General features: G+C 47.4%; 1 protein-coding gene and 1 long non-coding RNA gene across 2 annotated transcripts in view; both read right to left on the bottom strand.

Moving 5' to 3' along the window:
- LOC136016837 (olfactory receptor 5AS1-like) overlaps positions 1-2,532 on the bottom strand; it is a 2,912-nt gene extending 380 nt beyond the window's left edge. The window contains exons 1-2 of the mRNA XM_065684520.1: positions 1,954-2,532; positions 4-967 (exon numbers count right to left, since the gene is read on the bottom strand). Coding sequence (XP_065540592.1) covers positions 4-929 — 926 coding nt within the window. The 5' untranslated portion in view covers positions 930-967; positions 1,954-2,532. The remainder of the gene's footprint in view (positions 1-3; positions 968-1,953) is intronic.
- A 3-nt stretch (positions 2,533-2,535) lies between these two features.
- LOC136016386 (uncharacterized) lies at positions 2,536-3,598 on the bottom strand. The gene is made up of 3 exons (XR_010613583.1): positions 3,497-3,598; positions 3,152-3,280; positions 2,536-2,796 (listed from the first exon to the last, which is right to left on the bottom strand). It is a non-coding gene; the product is annotated as an uncharacterized LOC136016386 (long non-coding RNA).
- Between the last annotated feature and the right edge of the window lie 10,321 nt (positions 3,599-13,919).

Consider the following 13,919-nt stretch of genomic DNA (forward strand, 5'->3'; position numbering starts at 1 on the left):
AACACTCTTCTCCCTACTGTTCTCCTTAGAGCATCCTTCACCTCTTTGTTCCTGAAGCTATAAATGAGGGGGTTCAGCATGGGAAAAACAAGGGTATAAAACGCAGAGATCACTTTGTCTGTGTTCATCGAGTGGCTGGAGCTGGGCTGTAAGTATGTGAAGAGGAGGGAGCCATAGAATAACCCAACAGCCATCAGGTGGGAGGTGCAGGTGTAGAAGGCTTTGTGCCTGTTGTCTGCCACATGGATCCGGAGGATGGTGCTGAGGATGCAGGTGTAGGAGACAGCGATGGCCAGGAAGGTGCTGGTTTGTATAAAGCCACAGAGAGTGAGGAGCAGAACCTCGCTGATGTATGTGTTGGAGCAGGAGAGCTCCAGCAGCGGGGGAATATCACAGAAGAAATGGTTGATGACATTGGAGCCGCAGAATGACAACGCGAAGGTGAAAGACGTGTGCACCAGCGAAGTCAGACCCCCGCTGAGATAAACCCCAGCTACCAGGGTGGTGCAGACCCTGCGGGACATGACAACAGTGTAGACAAGAGGGTGACATACAGCCACGTAGCGGTCATAGGCCATCGCAGCCAAAAGGAGGCACTCGGCATCAGCAAAGGCAGCGAAGAAAAACATCTGTGTTGCACAGCCAGTGAAAGAAATGGCCTTCTGCTGTGCTAACAGACTCACCAGCATCTTGGGAGCAATGGCAGATGAACAGATAAGGTCTAAGAAAGATAAATTGCTTAGGAAATAGTACATGGGGGTATGAAGGCAGGCACTGAGCTGGAGAAGCATGATGAGGCCAGCATTCCCCACCAAAGTGGTGATGTAGATGAGTAGGAAGAGCCCAAACAAAGGTATCTCCACCTCCAGACGGTCGGTGAAACCCAAGAGAATGAACTCTGTCAGTGTGGTGCAGTTTTCTTCAGGCATCTCATGACCCTGTGTTTGGCTTTGTCAGGGGATCAGTCCTAGTGGGTAGAGCAATGCACAAACAGATTGTATCTTTCAGAAGACAGAAATGTAGGCACCTCAACAAGTATCAGATGGGGAAACCAATGACTTAGATGACGCCCACTGAGAAGAAACTTTAGGAGGACATTCAAAGAGAGCTTTACACACTTTATATCTTAAATTCCCTTCTGTTTATTCCTTTCATATATATATGGATAAGGTGCTGGGACATAGAACTGTGGAATGGTTTGGGTTGGAAGGGACCTTAAAGCTCACCCAGGTCCAAGCCCTGCCATGGGCAGGGACACCTTCCACTAGAGCAGCTTGCTCCAAGCCCCTGTGTCCAGCCTGGCCTTGAACACTGCCAGGGATGGGGCAGCCACAGCTTCTCTGGGCACCCTGTGCCAGCGCCTCAGCACCCTCCCAGGGAAGAGCTTCTGCCTAAGAGCTCAGCTCAGTCTCCCCTTGGGCAGGTTAAAGCTGTTCCCCTTGGCCTGTCCCTACAGGCCCTTGTCCAAAGCCCCTCTCCAGGTTTCCTGCAGCCCCTTCAGGCACTGGAGCTGCTCTAAGGTCTCCCCTTCAGGAGCCTTCTCTTGTCCAGGCTGCCCCAGCCCAGCTCTCTCAGCCTGGCTCCAGAGCAGAGCTGCTCCAGCCCTCACAGCATCTCCGTGGCCTCCTCTGGACTTGCTCCAACAGCTTCACATCCCTCTTGTTTTGTTGCCTCCACAGTTGGACACAGGACTGCAGGGGGGTCTCATGAGAGACATCTGGTCTAGGTCATGCTTGTCTAGCAAGGTTGGACCAGATGATCCTTGAGTTCCCTTCCAATCTGGTATTCTACAATTCTATGACATAAGACCTCAGATGGGATTTTATTTAAGAGCTAGAGCATAGTGCAGGTATAGAAGAAACTTTGAAAGATACATCACCTGATGTAAAACATCAAGTATAACATTTTGCATACTATAAGGTATATATTTGAGTGTAGCTGCAACACATTTACCTGTGTGACCAGTAGAGCAAGGAGTTCTGGCACAGTTAATAACGATCTTTGAGGTAGCAGTGAAATGGAGCACTGGGAAAAATGGATTGAAATGCTGGAACATAAACAGATTTATTACTTTATTTAGACGAAAAGACGACAATTATTTTGGAGCACAAATCATTGAGTCTAAAATTAATTATTTCCTCTCACTCTGAGACTTCTTACAAGCATTTTGTGGGTTCATTTTCCTGAGGCTGATCAATCCTTAAGCAACCGATGAAAAGAAAGCCATGAGTATTGTTTTTAAGCATCTGAGCACAAATATACTGTTAGATTTTCCAAGCATTATTCCCCACTTTACTTTTTGTCTGAAACCAAGTGAATTTGATTCAGTCCCCTACAAAATGAATTTCTGGTCTTAATTTTACCTTTCCAGAAGTTCATCATTTAACTTAACTTTGCCAAAGTTAAGACACTTCTCTGGTGATGGCAGTATAAGTTCGAGGCAGGGCAGATCTTTCTTGCTCACCTTTACATTTCCAGGAAATACAAGGACTGCAGAAGGACATTTAATAACGGAACTGCTAGCAGGTCCTGTAAATATCAGTGCTAAGTGGATAAAAGCACAGCCAAACCAGAAATGTCTATGTTCCTTAATAACGTGTAATAATCTAAGCTGACTCGTTCAGGATAGGATATTGAATGGTTACAGTAGAGCCTGGGGGTTCAGAAAGGAGGGTTGCACTGATCTCACCTGTATTTGGCTTTGTAAAGCTTGGTCTAGATGCAACATCTTCAGTTCCATCTATAATCGCTGCAGAGGGGTAGGTGGGATGCATCGTATCCTGGCTATGGGCGCATCTGTTGATGAGAAAGGACGCCTGCATGACCAATATCAATTCACTGCCAAAAGTTTTGATGGTTAGTGAGATGAATCGCATTTTAGACAGTTTTCTTTGATCTTTTTTCAAGGTCCTTCATTCTTGATGCATCCTAGAATCTGAATCACTTTATGGGTATGACCTTTTACTCCAGATGATGTCCGGGGTGACTCAGGTACCGTGATTCCTAGACTAAGATGACAAGCTCTGCCGAAATTCAATTGCGTTTTAGTTTTGGTTGAGACCAGTTAAACAGTGACCTTGTAACATTACCACTTATTTTAACATTATCACAGGTAATTTGAGAGATTTCTAGTGAAAGTAAGAAAAAGAACCTTTCTGCCCCAAAAAATACTCCATAGTTATGCACATGTGGCTCTTTCCTCCTATTTCCAGCTGTGGTTCATGTTTGGAAACTGAGGCAGAGAAAGCCTAGAAGCTGCTGAGTGGTCTTTGATGAGGACCTGCAAGAGGCAGCAGATCAAAATTTAGGTGTAAAAATTAAAGATAAACCAAATTCCCCCCTTTTTAAAGATATATTCATATTTATTGCTTTCTTTTGTTATCTCATGATGCCACAAAACTTTTCTGAATCCGAAATTCATCCAAAGCAACTGACTTAGAACAATTCCTACACAACTCCCTGAATGGAAGGAAATTTTATGCATTAGGAAACTTACCTACTAGGGAAATATTTGGTTTATTTTCCTGGATGAAGGAAATGTTTCTTTTGAGGAATGTCACAGATTTTATATCTTCCTTTTGGACACGGGAGACCGCGATGTTCTCTAGGGAAGAGCAGAGCAAACAATTAAAGTGCTGCCGGTGTTTGTCTCAGTGTCGAAATACTCCAGTGGAACGATGTGCTGTAAAGGTGTTGTACACACTCTTGGAAATGCTTCTAGTATTTCTTTTGACTGGAATCCCATACAGAGTATTGGTTTTAAGCTTCAAAACAGCTTTGAAATGAGAATGGACATCTTGGCAAATGGAGTCCAAGACCGTGAAGTCAAGTCGTTGTGACCTTGAAGCAACAGCTTTCAGGGAAAAAGACTTCCAAATGCACCTCAAAATGATTGTGACAATTTAGAAAATGGAATTCCAGAGGCCATTAGAACTTCTGGTAACAGAATTGTGATCATATCAACTTAAAGGTGAACATTCATGCTAGCTAAGGTCCCTACATTATACAGAAATTACACACCCAGAGAAAGATTTAGAGCAGTTTAAGTTGTTACTTTACTACTTACATTAAGCAGTAGCTAATCTTATTCATTAACATGAATTTCTTTTCAAATAAAGCTAATCCTTGTTCTTTCCTAGAAGAGCCCCAATACTGACTGTGAATAAAGAATATCAAGCAGCGAGGGAAAAATAAAAAAAGCTTTAAATTCAACCACTCCTCACTAGCAAATGCTTAATTTGACAAATGTGCAGCTGATATGTTTTTCTATGAGGAAACTTGGGCAACTCAACATTTTTATTCTCCAGCTAACAAGCTTTATTTGCATGGCTTGTCTTCTCCTTCCTTCTATCTTGTCCATAGGTGCAGAGGAAGCTCAGGCTGGATATAAGGAAGAAGTACTTTATTTGTGAGGGTGGTGAGGCGCTGGCACAGGGTGCCCAAAGAAGTTGTGAATGCTCCATCCCTGGCATTGTTCAAGGTCAGGCTGGACAGAGCCTTGGGTGGCCTGGTCTAGTGTGAGGTGTCCCTGCCCATGGGCAGGGGTTTGGAACTGGATGATCTTAAGGTCCTTTCCAACCCAAAACATTCTATGATTCTACATATGTCCAGAGGCAAGCACGTAAGGTCTTACAGTTTTATTGCTTCTGAACTTGAGACATTCCTCCCAGTAGTCTCCAGTAACATCTGAATGGGATGAGGATAGCTTTGTATGGCATGAAATTTGTGTTGGGCACAAAGGCTCTGGAGGTCAGAGGAGCCCTCAAAATGCATGAAAACACATCCTAACTAGTTTTAGGCATCTAAAAGTTAGCCGGGTTCTTTTAACTATCTGTTTAGCTAACATTGGCAAGAAATGGACACTTCCAAAGGATGGTTCATCCCATTCTAAAATAATTTCAAGGAAAATGGCATGTTTTGCTTTCTGCAGGTCTCTGCCTCCCTGCACTGACTGCAAAATAAGCCCCAACGGTTAGGTCAGGATTGCTTGGTTGAATTTTATGCTGCTGAAATTACACCAAACAGATTCTCTCTTCCTATCCCCATACCCTGTCCTCCAGCACTTACACAGAACACAGGCAGAAGCTCTGGGGTAAAGAGTTCAGAGATGACATCCCTGAGGCAAGACACTACATCTTGACCAAACCAATCACATGGGAGGAAAGCAAAGCACCACGGCAGAACCGATCTTTAACTTTCCTATTTCAAACTGTCTTTGAAGAGATGGGAAAGCTCCTCAGAGGCCTGCAGTAGGCAGCGATGGATATGTTTAGACCTTCCAAATCTCTGGGTAGAGGCTAAACCATGACACAGGAAAGGGATGAAATGGATGCTCTGGTTTGGGGGTAAATGATGTGGGAAAGGCAGTCCAGAATCACAGAATCCCAAGGGTTGGAAGGGACCTAAAAAGATCATCTGGTCCAACCCCCCTGCAAGAGCAGGGTAACCTACAGTACATCACACAGGAACTTGTCCAGGCGGGCCTTGAATATCTCCAGTGTAGGAGACTCCACAACCCCCCTGGGCAACCTGTTCCAGTGCTCTGTCACTCTTACAGTAAAGAAGTTCTTCCTGATGTTAACGTGGAACTTCCTATGCTCTAGTTTACACCCATTGCCCCTTGTCCTATCACTGGATATCACTGAAAAAAGCCTAGCTCCATCATTCTGACACCTACCCTTTACATATTTGTAAACATTGATGAGGTCACCCCTCAGTCTCCTCTTCTCCAAGCTAAAGAGACCCAGCTCCCTCAGCCTCTCCTCATAAGGGAGATGCTCCACTCCCTTCATCATCTTTGTGGCTCTGCGCTGGACTCCTTCAAGCAATTCCCTGTCCTTCTTGAACAGAGGGGCCCAGAACTGGACGCAATATTCCAGATGCGGCCTCACCAAGGCTGAGTAGAGGGGGAGGAGAACCTCTCTTGACCTACTAACCACTCCCTTTCTAATGCACCCTAAGATGCCATTTGCCTTCTTGGCCACAAGAGCACATTGCTGGCTCATGGTCATCCTCCTATCCACCAGGACCCCCAGGTCCCTTTCCCCTTCACTACTTTCCAGCAGGTCAACCCCCAACCTGTACTGGTACATGGGGTTGTTCTTCCCCAGATGCAAGACTCTACACTTGCCCTTGTTAAATTTCATCAAGTTTCTCCCCGCCCAACTCTCCAGCCTGTCCAGGTCTCGCTGAATGGCAGCACAGCCTTCTGGTGTGTCAGCCACCCCTCCCAGTTTTGTGTCATCAGCAAACTTGCTGAGGGTGCACTCAGTTCCCTCATCCAGGTCATTGATGAAAATATTGAACAGCACCGGTCCCAGCACTGACCCCTGAGGAACTCCACTAGTCACAGACCTCCAGCTAGATTCTGCGCCATTGACCACAACTCTCTGCCTTCTTCCTTTCAACCAGTTCTCGATCCACCTCACTACTTGATCGTCAAGCCCACACTTCTTTAGCTTATCTATGAGGATGCTGTGGGAGACAGTATCAAATGCCTTACTGAAATCAAGAAAAACTACATCTACCGCTCTACCATCATCCCTCCACCTAGTCACTTCCTCATAGAAGGCTATAAGGTTGGTCATACATGACTTCCCCCTCATAAAACCATGTTGGCTGTTCTTAATGACCCCCTCATCCTTGATATGCCTAGTGATGGAGTCAAGAATAAGTTGTTCCATCACCTTTCCAGGGATGGAGGTCAGGCTGACCGGTCTATAATTACCCGGGTCCTCCTTCTTGCCCTTCTTATAGATTGGTGTGACCTTTGCCATCCGCCAATCCTCAGGCACCTCGCCCATTTCCCACGACTTACCAAAGATGATGGAAAGTGGCCTAGCAATGACCTCCGCCAGCTCCCTCAGCACCCGTGGGTGCATTCCATCCGGACCCATCGATTTACAGATGTCCAGTTTGCATAGCTGATCCCTAACCCAATCCTCATCTACCAAAGCAAACTCCTCCTTTGTCCTGACTCCTTCTGGGGCTATAGAAATCAAGGGCCCTCGGGGAGAGTCTGCAGGAGTAAAGACAGAGGCAAAGAAGGCATTCAGCACCTCTGCCTTCTTTATATCCTCTGTCTCCAGGGTACCCACTTCGTTCAGCAGTGGGCCTATATTGCCTCTTGTGTTAGTTTTATTTGCTATGTATTTGAAGAAGCGCTTTCTATTGTCTTTAACCCGACTAGCAAGATTGAGTTCCAAGGAGGCCTTAGCTGTCCTAATTGCCTCCCTACATCCTCTAACAACTGTCCGATATTCCTCCCAAGCGGCCAGCCCCTCCTTCCATAATCCATAGATTCTCCTTTTCCACTTGAGTTTGCCCAGCAGCTCCTTGTTTAACCACGCCGGTCTCCTAGATCCCTTACTTGACTTCCTACTCATTGGGACGCTCCGATCCTGAGCTTGGAAGAAGCGGTCCTTGAATGCTAACCAACTATCTTGAGCCCCTTTACCGCCTAGTACCCTTTCCCATGAGACTTCCCTTAGCAGTTGACTGAAGAGGCCAAAGTTGGCCCTTCGGAAATCCAGAACTGTGGCTTTGCTAGGTATTCTATTCCTCCCACACAGGATCCTAAACTCCACCATCTCATGGTCACTGCAGCCAAGGCTGCCATTGACCGTCACCACTTCGACCAAACCCTCCTTGTTGGCGAGTACTAAATCTAGCAGCGCTGCTCTCCTAGTTGGTACGTCCACCATTTGCATTAAGAAATTATCATCAATGCACTCGAGGAACTTCCTAGACTGTGAATGACTGGCTGTGTGAGTCTTCCAGCAAATATCGGGGTAGTTAAAGTCCCCCACGACGACTAAGGCATGTAGTCGCGAGGCTACTTCCAGTTGCCTGTAGAAAGCCTCATCAACTCCTTCATCCTGATCAGGAGGTCTGTAATAGACCCCCAACAACTGTATCACCCATGCCAGTCTGCCCCTTGATTCGTACCCACAGACATTCCACTTGCTCCTCATCCGACCCCGGACAGAACTCAATACATTCTAGTTGCTCTCTCACGTAAAGAGCAACTCCACCACCTCGCTTCGCTGACCTATCTTTCCTAAAAAGGACATAGCCATCCATGACCACATTCCAGTCATGTGAACTGTCCCACCATGTCTCTGTAATTGCCACTAGATCATAACCTTTAGCCCGCACACAGACTTAATAGGGGGAAATTATCATGTTTGGGTTGTTATTCATGCCTCTGCTCTATCATTTGATATTGGTAATACGGTGTTCATCAGTCAACTTAAACAATTAAAAGTTACTCCTCTAAGCTTAAACTTCTACAGCTCTAGTAATCAACATACAGAAATAAACATTCAAATTTTAGGAAGAATCCAGAGCTCAAACATCTCTATATAGGCTGTGGACACTGCTTATCTGAGCTTAGGAGAGGACTTTGTGTCTCTCTTCTGGTGCGGTTGTGCTTTTCAGCAGAGCTGGTTAGCCCAGGGCCCCGGGCAGTGCCAGTGCTGTGGGACAGCACAAAGCAGGCCTGCAGGAGCCACAGAGCCCACGTGGATCTGAGGAGAAAACAGCCGTCCAAGCACCAGAGGGGGATACACTGAGGAAGAGCCTCCTTCACCTGCATCGGGGTTTGTCACCGTGGACAAGGAGTGCCTGTGGCCTTCTGATTTAGACACGCCCCCCCCCCCTCCCCTTTCCAGCCTGGATAATGAAGCAGCAGGACCAGAAGCAGGACCAGCTTCCAAGCTCCTGAAGAAAGATGCTGCCTGTCAGACCAACATCACCACACAAGGCAGGGGCCATGCCCACAATGAGGACAGGAGCTGGTCCTGTGCTACAGCGCCTGTCAGCAACGGAAGGCAGGAGCTGAACCAGAAGATCCACAGTAAACTCTGGATCCACATAGCAAGAAAATGCCTGGAGATAAAGCACCGAATGCTCCCCGTGGCAGTGCAGAGGTCCACAGGCATGTTGCGGTCCTCAGTGCCCAGAATGAGGCAGGCTGCGGCTGGGTACCTGCGGCCACGCAAGGGCTCTGCCCATGTGGCAAAAGCAAAGCAGCTCAGACAGAAGGAATGGGTCATGCAGCAGCAGGTTCTGGCATCCCTCACCTGTACTGCGGTCCCTATGACACCGTGCTCCTGCCTGGATTGTATCTCCTCCTCCCCCCAAGTTCCAGGGGAGGAGATCAGGCAGGCATTCCTGGAGGCCAGGACCCTGCCCAGCACATCCTGCAGCTCTGGGAATGAAATGGGCACAGACACCAAGGGTGCGCCAAGGACACCCTGTAGCATGGTGAAGGACTCGGCAGGGCCAGCACCCACCCTTGTGTCCCCAAGCCTTGTCCCAGCGTTCTCTGCTATGGACACCAAGCCAGAGAAGGCACAGGGAGCACACATGTGCTCAGCCCATGAAGGCTTCATGGCACGAGCAAGAGTAGCCCCACAGAGCCATTGTGGCTGCTGCAAGAAACAAACTAAACCTGCTGATGGCAGCTTCTCAAGTGGGATAGCCCCTCGGGAGAGCACCACGAGCAGCACCAGCAGGGAAGGGAATGCAGCATCCAAGCCCTGGTCGAGTGAACCAAGCCAGGACAAGCAGAAGTGGCGGTACTCAAGGAGGCAGAGCCCTGGCAGCTCTGAGAGCTCCCTAAGCTGTGGGACATGGTCCCAGGCCACCTCCAGGAGCACAGACAGGCAAAGCAGATGGACTCCTGATGGCCTCTCAAAGGGAAGCCCACCCGAGATGGCTCCAACTTCAAGCCCCTGCTGCACACAGGGGATCCCCAGCCAGCACAGCCCATCCTCGCAGCAGCACTGCAGTTCCGCTGTCACCAGGAACGTGAGCTCATGCCAGCCATGCCCAGCCCAGGATGCCCAGGACACTGCAGCAGCATCGACCCTGCGTGCGGTGATGGAGAAGATTCGGCAGCGGCGAAGGAAGTTGTCCTCATCCCCGGAGAGGTCTCCCACTGAATGCAGCTAACATGGTGCGGAGAGGCAGGGCCAATCTTCCCAGGGCTCCTGTTCTCCATGAGCCCTCTGTTCTTGTAAATAAACACGTTGATGGTTCTCCAAAGATGTATGCAAGTAGACTAAGCCCTGCTGCAGGGGCAGGGATGTGAAAAGGAAGGTGGGCTCAGGGACACAGAGGAAGCTGTGCTGTCCCAGCAGGAGGACCTGGCCAAGAGGAGAAGCCTGGGCAAGGTGGGTTCTGCTCCTAGAGCTCCTTCTCAGCCCTGCCCTGCCCAGCCCCTTCTGCCACCCTGCAGGGCAGGTCCTCTGGCTCAACTTCACTTGTTCTCCAAGCCTTCCCTGAGAGCAGCTCCCTGCAGCCCCATCCCAGGCACCTTTGGGGACCACAGGACTCTCTGAGTGCCTGTAGCTGCCTCTCAGGGGCAGCTCCACAGCAGTTTGCCCAGACACAAGCTCATTGACCAGACAAGATGATGCCAGTGTCCAGCTGCAGGGCCGAGGTCCTCGATACCTACAGCACGTCTCTTGAGCCAGTTGCTGTACTGACATGTCTATGCTGTGCCCCACATCCTCAAGATCTCCTGCTAAAATGCATACATCATGGACCACTCCAGCTGTGCCGCTGTGCTCATCACCTCAACCAAGCTCCTCATTATCATCTCCTACACCTGCATCACAGTTGCCATCCACAGGATCTATGTCCAAAGGCAGGCAAAAAGCCTTCTCCACCTCTGCTTCCCACCTAATTCCTGCAGCCATATTTTATGGAACAGGCTTCTTCATGTACACACAGTTCACAATTCTCTATGGAGCACAAGAATAATTGCTTACTTTTATGCTCTGGTGATTCCCATGCTGAATACTATGATGTACAGTCTGAGGAACAGGGAGGTCAAACCACCCCTTCAAAGAGCAGTAGCAAGGCTGTATTTCTCTGAGTACAACAGTACTCCGAGAGGAGTCTTAAAGCTGTCTAATATGTGGACACATGAGCACAACTGACATCTCTGGTTCAGGCATTAGAACAGGCTGCCCAGGGCACTTGGCAGTGTTGGGGAACAGTTGGACTTGATTTCCTTAAAGGTCTTTTCCAACCTGGTTGATTCTATGATTATGGGACTTGACTCACACCCTGGCAGACTGATTTTGAGATACATGGTGCAAACTATGGCCCGATTGTGCTTGCTGTTGCAGTTGGATTCTTGGCATGCTGGTTCATGCATAGGATAGCCCACAGGATGTAGATATATGAGACCAGAGTGACCACAAAGGCTCTGCCCCCAGTGGCTCCAGCAACTGTGAGAATTACCAGTTCCCTACTGTAAGGAGATGAGCAGGAGAGGGCCAGCATGGGAGGGGTATCACAGTAATATTGTCCAACTTCATCAGAAAGACAAAAAGAGAGTATAAACATCAAAGATGTGCGCAACAGGGAGTTTAACAGCCCTGCTACCCAGATGCCAGCGGCTAGGTGAGCACACAGCTTTGTACTCATGATATTCATGTACTGCAGTGGATGGCATATTACAACGTTCCAGTCATATGCCATCACAGCCAAGAGGAAAATCTCTGTGCCTACGACATCAATGAGGAAAAAGAGCTGGATCATGCAGCCATGGAATGAAATCACCTTGTTCTCAAGCCTCGGGAACGTGGAGGTGAGGGGTGCTCTCAAGAGACTCCTAAAAAAGTTCTAGTTTCCTTTAGACATCAGACTGGCAATGAGAGTGTCATAATCAAAACAAACTTGGACATCCTTCAGTTTCAGTCCCCTTTTGGTTGCTGACCATTGAAACTAAAATATGACAGCAATCATGAGGACCCAAGTGCTTGTACATGTTGTTGCTACAAGATACAGTGAACCACTTCTTTCTTTCTCCTCTGTCAGGATGTAGCTATACTGTCTGATTTTACCCTTAAACTCACTAATTATACTCAAAGCCGTACTTGCAGTCCTGCCCCACGTGCCACCCCCTGCTTTAAAGACTTGCTGCTCTTTGTGTCACTCCATAAGGAACTGTATTTTTAAGACTGAGAAGCACCCCTCACATTTTTTAGTTCTTCTGCTAGACCTTCAGGAGGGAATGATGGGGCAAAGAGGAGATCCAAGTCCTCATGGATGCTTGCTAAGAATAAATCTGGGCTAATGCGTTTGAAACCAGGAACATCTCCAATTGGCAGTGCAGAAGCCATGTTTAACATTACGAATGAGCAGTGCTGGTTTAAGGTCAAATAAATGAATGCTACATATGTGCATTCCCCACATAAGGTTCAGCAATCACACACAGCTCAATGCAATCAATTCTAGGCAACATCTTTATAGGACCCTTTGCTGACACAGAAAACCCATCTATTCTTAAGAGACAAACAAAGAAATTTGCAAGTCCCAGCTGTGGATTTGAGTAGAAAACATCGTCTAAGGTGATGGGTCACCACATACAAATACTTATTTGTGGAGAAGTGGCTAACAGAGAAAGGTCACATTCCCATCAACAAGCTGAAATAGAACATTTGTTTAGAGAATGGTACAGACTTATTAGCACCAGATAATGAGGAACTGAGGGACATCATGAGGGAAGCGCCATGCTCTGGCCAATTAAAGACAAGGACACTAACTAATAAACAAGATAAGCACATAAAAATAGAGGATAGAAAAGTACACAGTTTAACCACAAAAATAATGAGCTTACGCAATGCCTTACTTATGCCAGAACCAATCAAGCGCCTAGTATTTGCATATTCATGTATTATTGTTGCTATATTAACCAGAGGTAGAAGCCCAATAAACGAATCACGCTTATGGATCACAATGGTCGCGTCTTGATTCCTCTCTGCTGCGACACTTATTCATTAACAGAACCAATGCTAGACCACACCACACCAGCTGAAGCCCTTAGGAGCAGCAGAGAAAAAAAGAGCTTTTTTCCCAAAGTACTCATGGGGAAGCTCTTCCTATGTGCCACACTTGGGAAAAGTTACCTTAGGAGATAAATGTTTCACCCTTTGATAATGAAGATTGTCAAAGAGAGAGAAGTAAATGAGTTGACCATTTCTTGTTAGATCCGCAAAATTAGGGACATGAATCTTAGCGGTGTAGGAAAAGTGGTTCAGACACACCTGTGACACAATGTTCATCTTAGAAAAGAGATTTAGGAGGGCAAATAGTCCCTAGCTTGATGTCAAACACACTGAATCAACATCAACAAACAGTGGACATAACTTACCGTAAGGAGCTGTCAAATTAACAGCACCGAGGTGGAAAGCCAGATTTCATCCATGATTAGGAGGGCACCAGAGGTGCTAGAAATGGGCAGACTTCAGAGATGGTTGAAGGGGAAGCACTGGCCACCCCTGGGGAGCAGACCTTCATGAGGACAGCAGTTCCGAAGTTCCAGAAACACCATGGGTCTAGTTTACCTGGGTATCAGGAATAGCAAAATCATAGAATAGTTTGGGTCGGAAGGGACCTTAAAAGTCATCGTCCCTAGATAAGGTGTGAATGTGGCAAAACTGGAATGAACATGGGGAAGTGATCAGAGTGGGTCATTTATCTGGGAGGAGACAAAGGTGGTGAAAGTGAGGTATCATGGCTGATGAGGGAAGAGCAAGAAAAGATGCATTAAAAGGGGCCAGGGGCCACTGAGCAGGCTGCTGGTCAGTTTATCTGGCCAAGTTCCATGCTTGACCACCACAGCTGTCCCATCCTGCTATTGAATTGTATTCACAATGGTGAGCTATGCATTTTGACTACTTCTGCCAACATCTGCGGTTTAGAGCTTAGAAATTCATTGGGGAAGAGATGCAACCACATGCCAGGTATGAGCAGTGCAATTATTTCACCACAGTAAGCTGAGACATCAGGCTGAATGAAAATCTTGTATCCGTGTGGCCATTCAGAGACAAGAGAAATTGCACACACCCAGCAGGATGACAACTTCTCATAGCTTCTAGTGTATGCCATAGGTTGGGAAC

Source organism: Lathamus discolor, chromosome 6 (assembly GCF_037157495.1).
Source record: "Lathamus discolor isolate bLatDis1 chromosome 6, bLatDis1.hap1, whole genome shotgun sequence".
Taxonomy (NCBI): domain Eukaryota; kingdom Metazoa; phylum Chordata; class Aves; order Psittaciformes; family Psittacidae; genus Lathamus; species Lathamus discolor.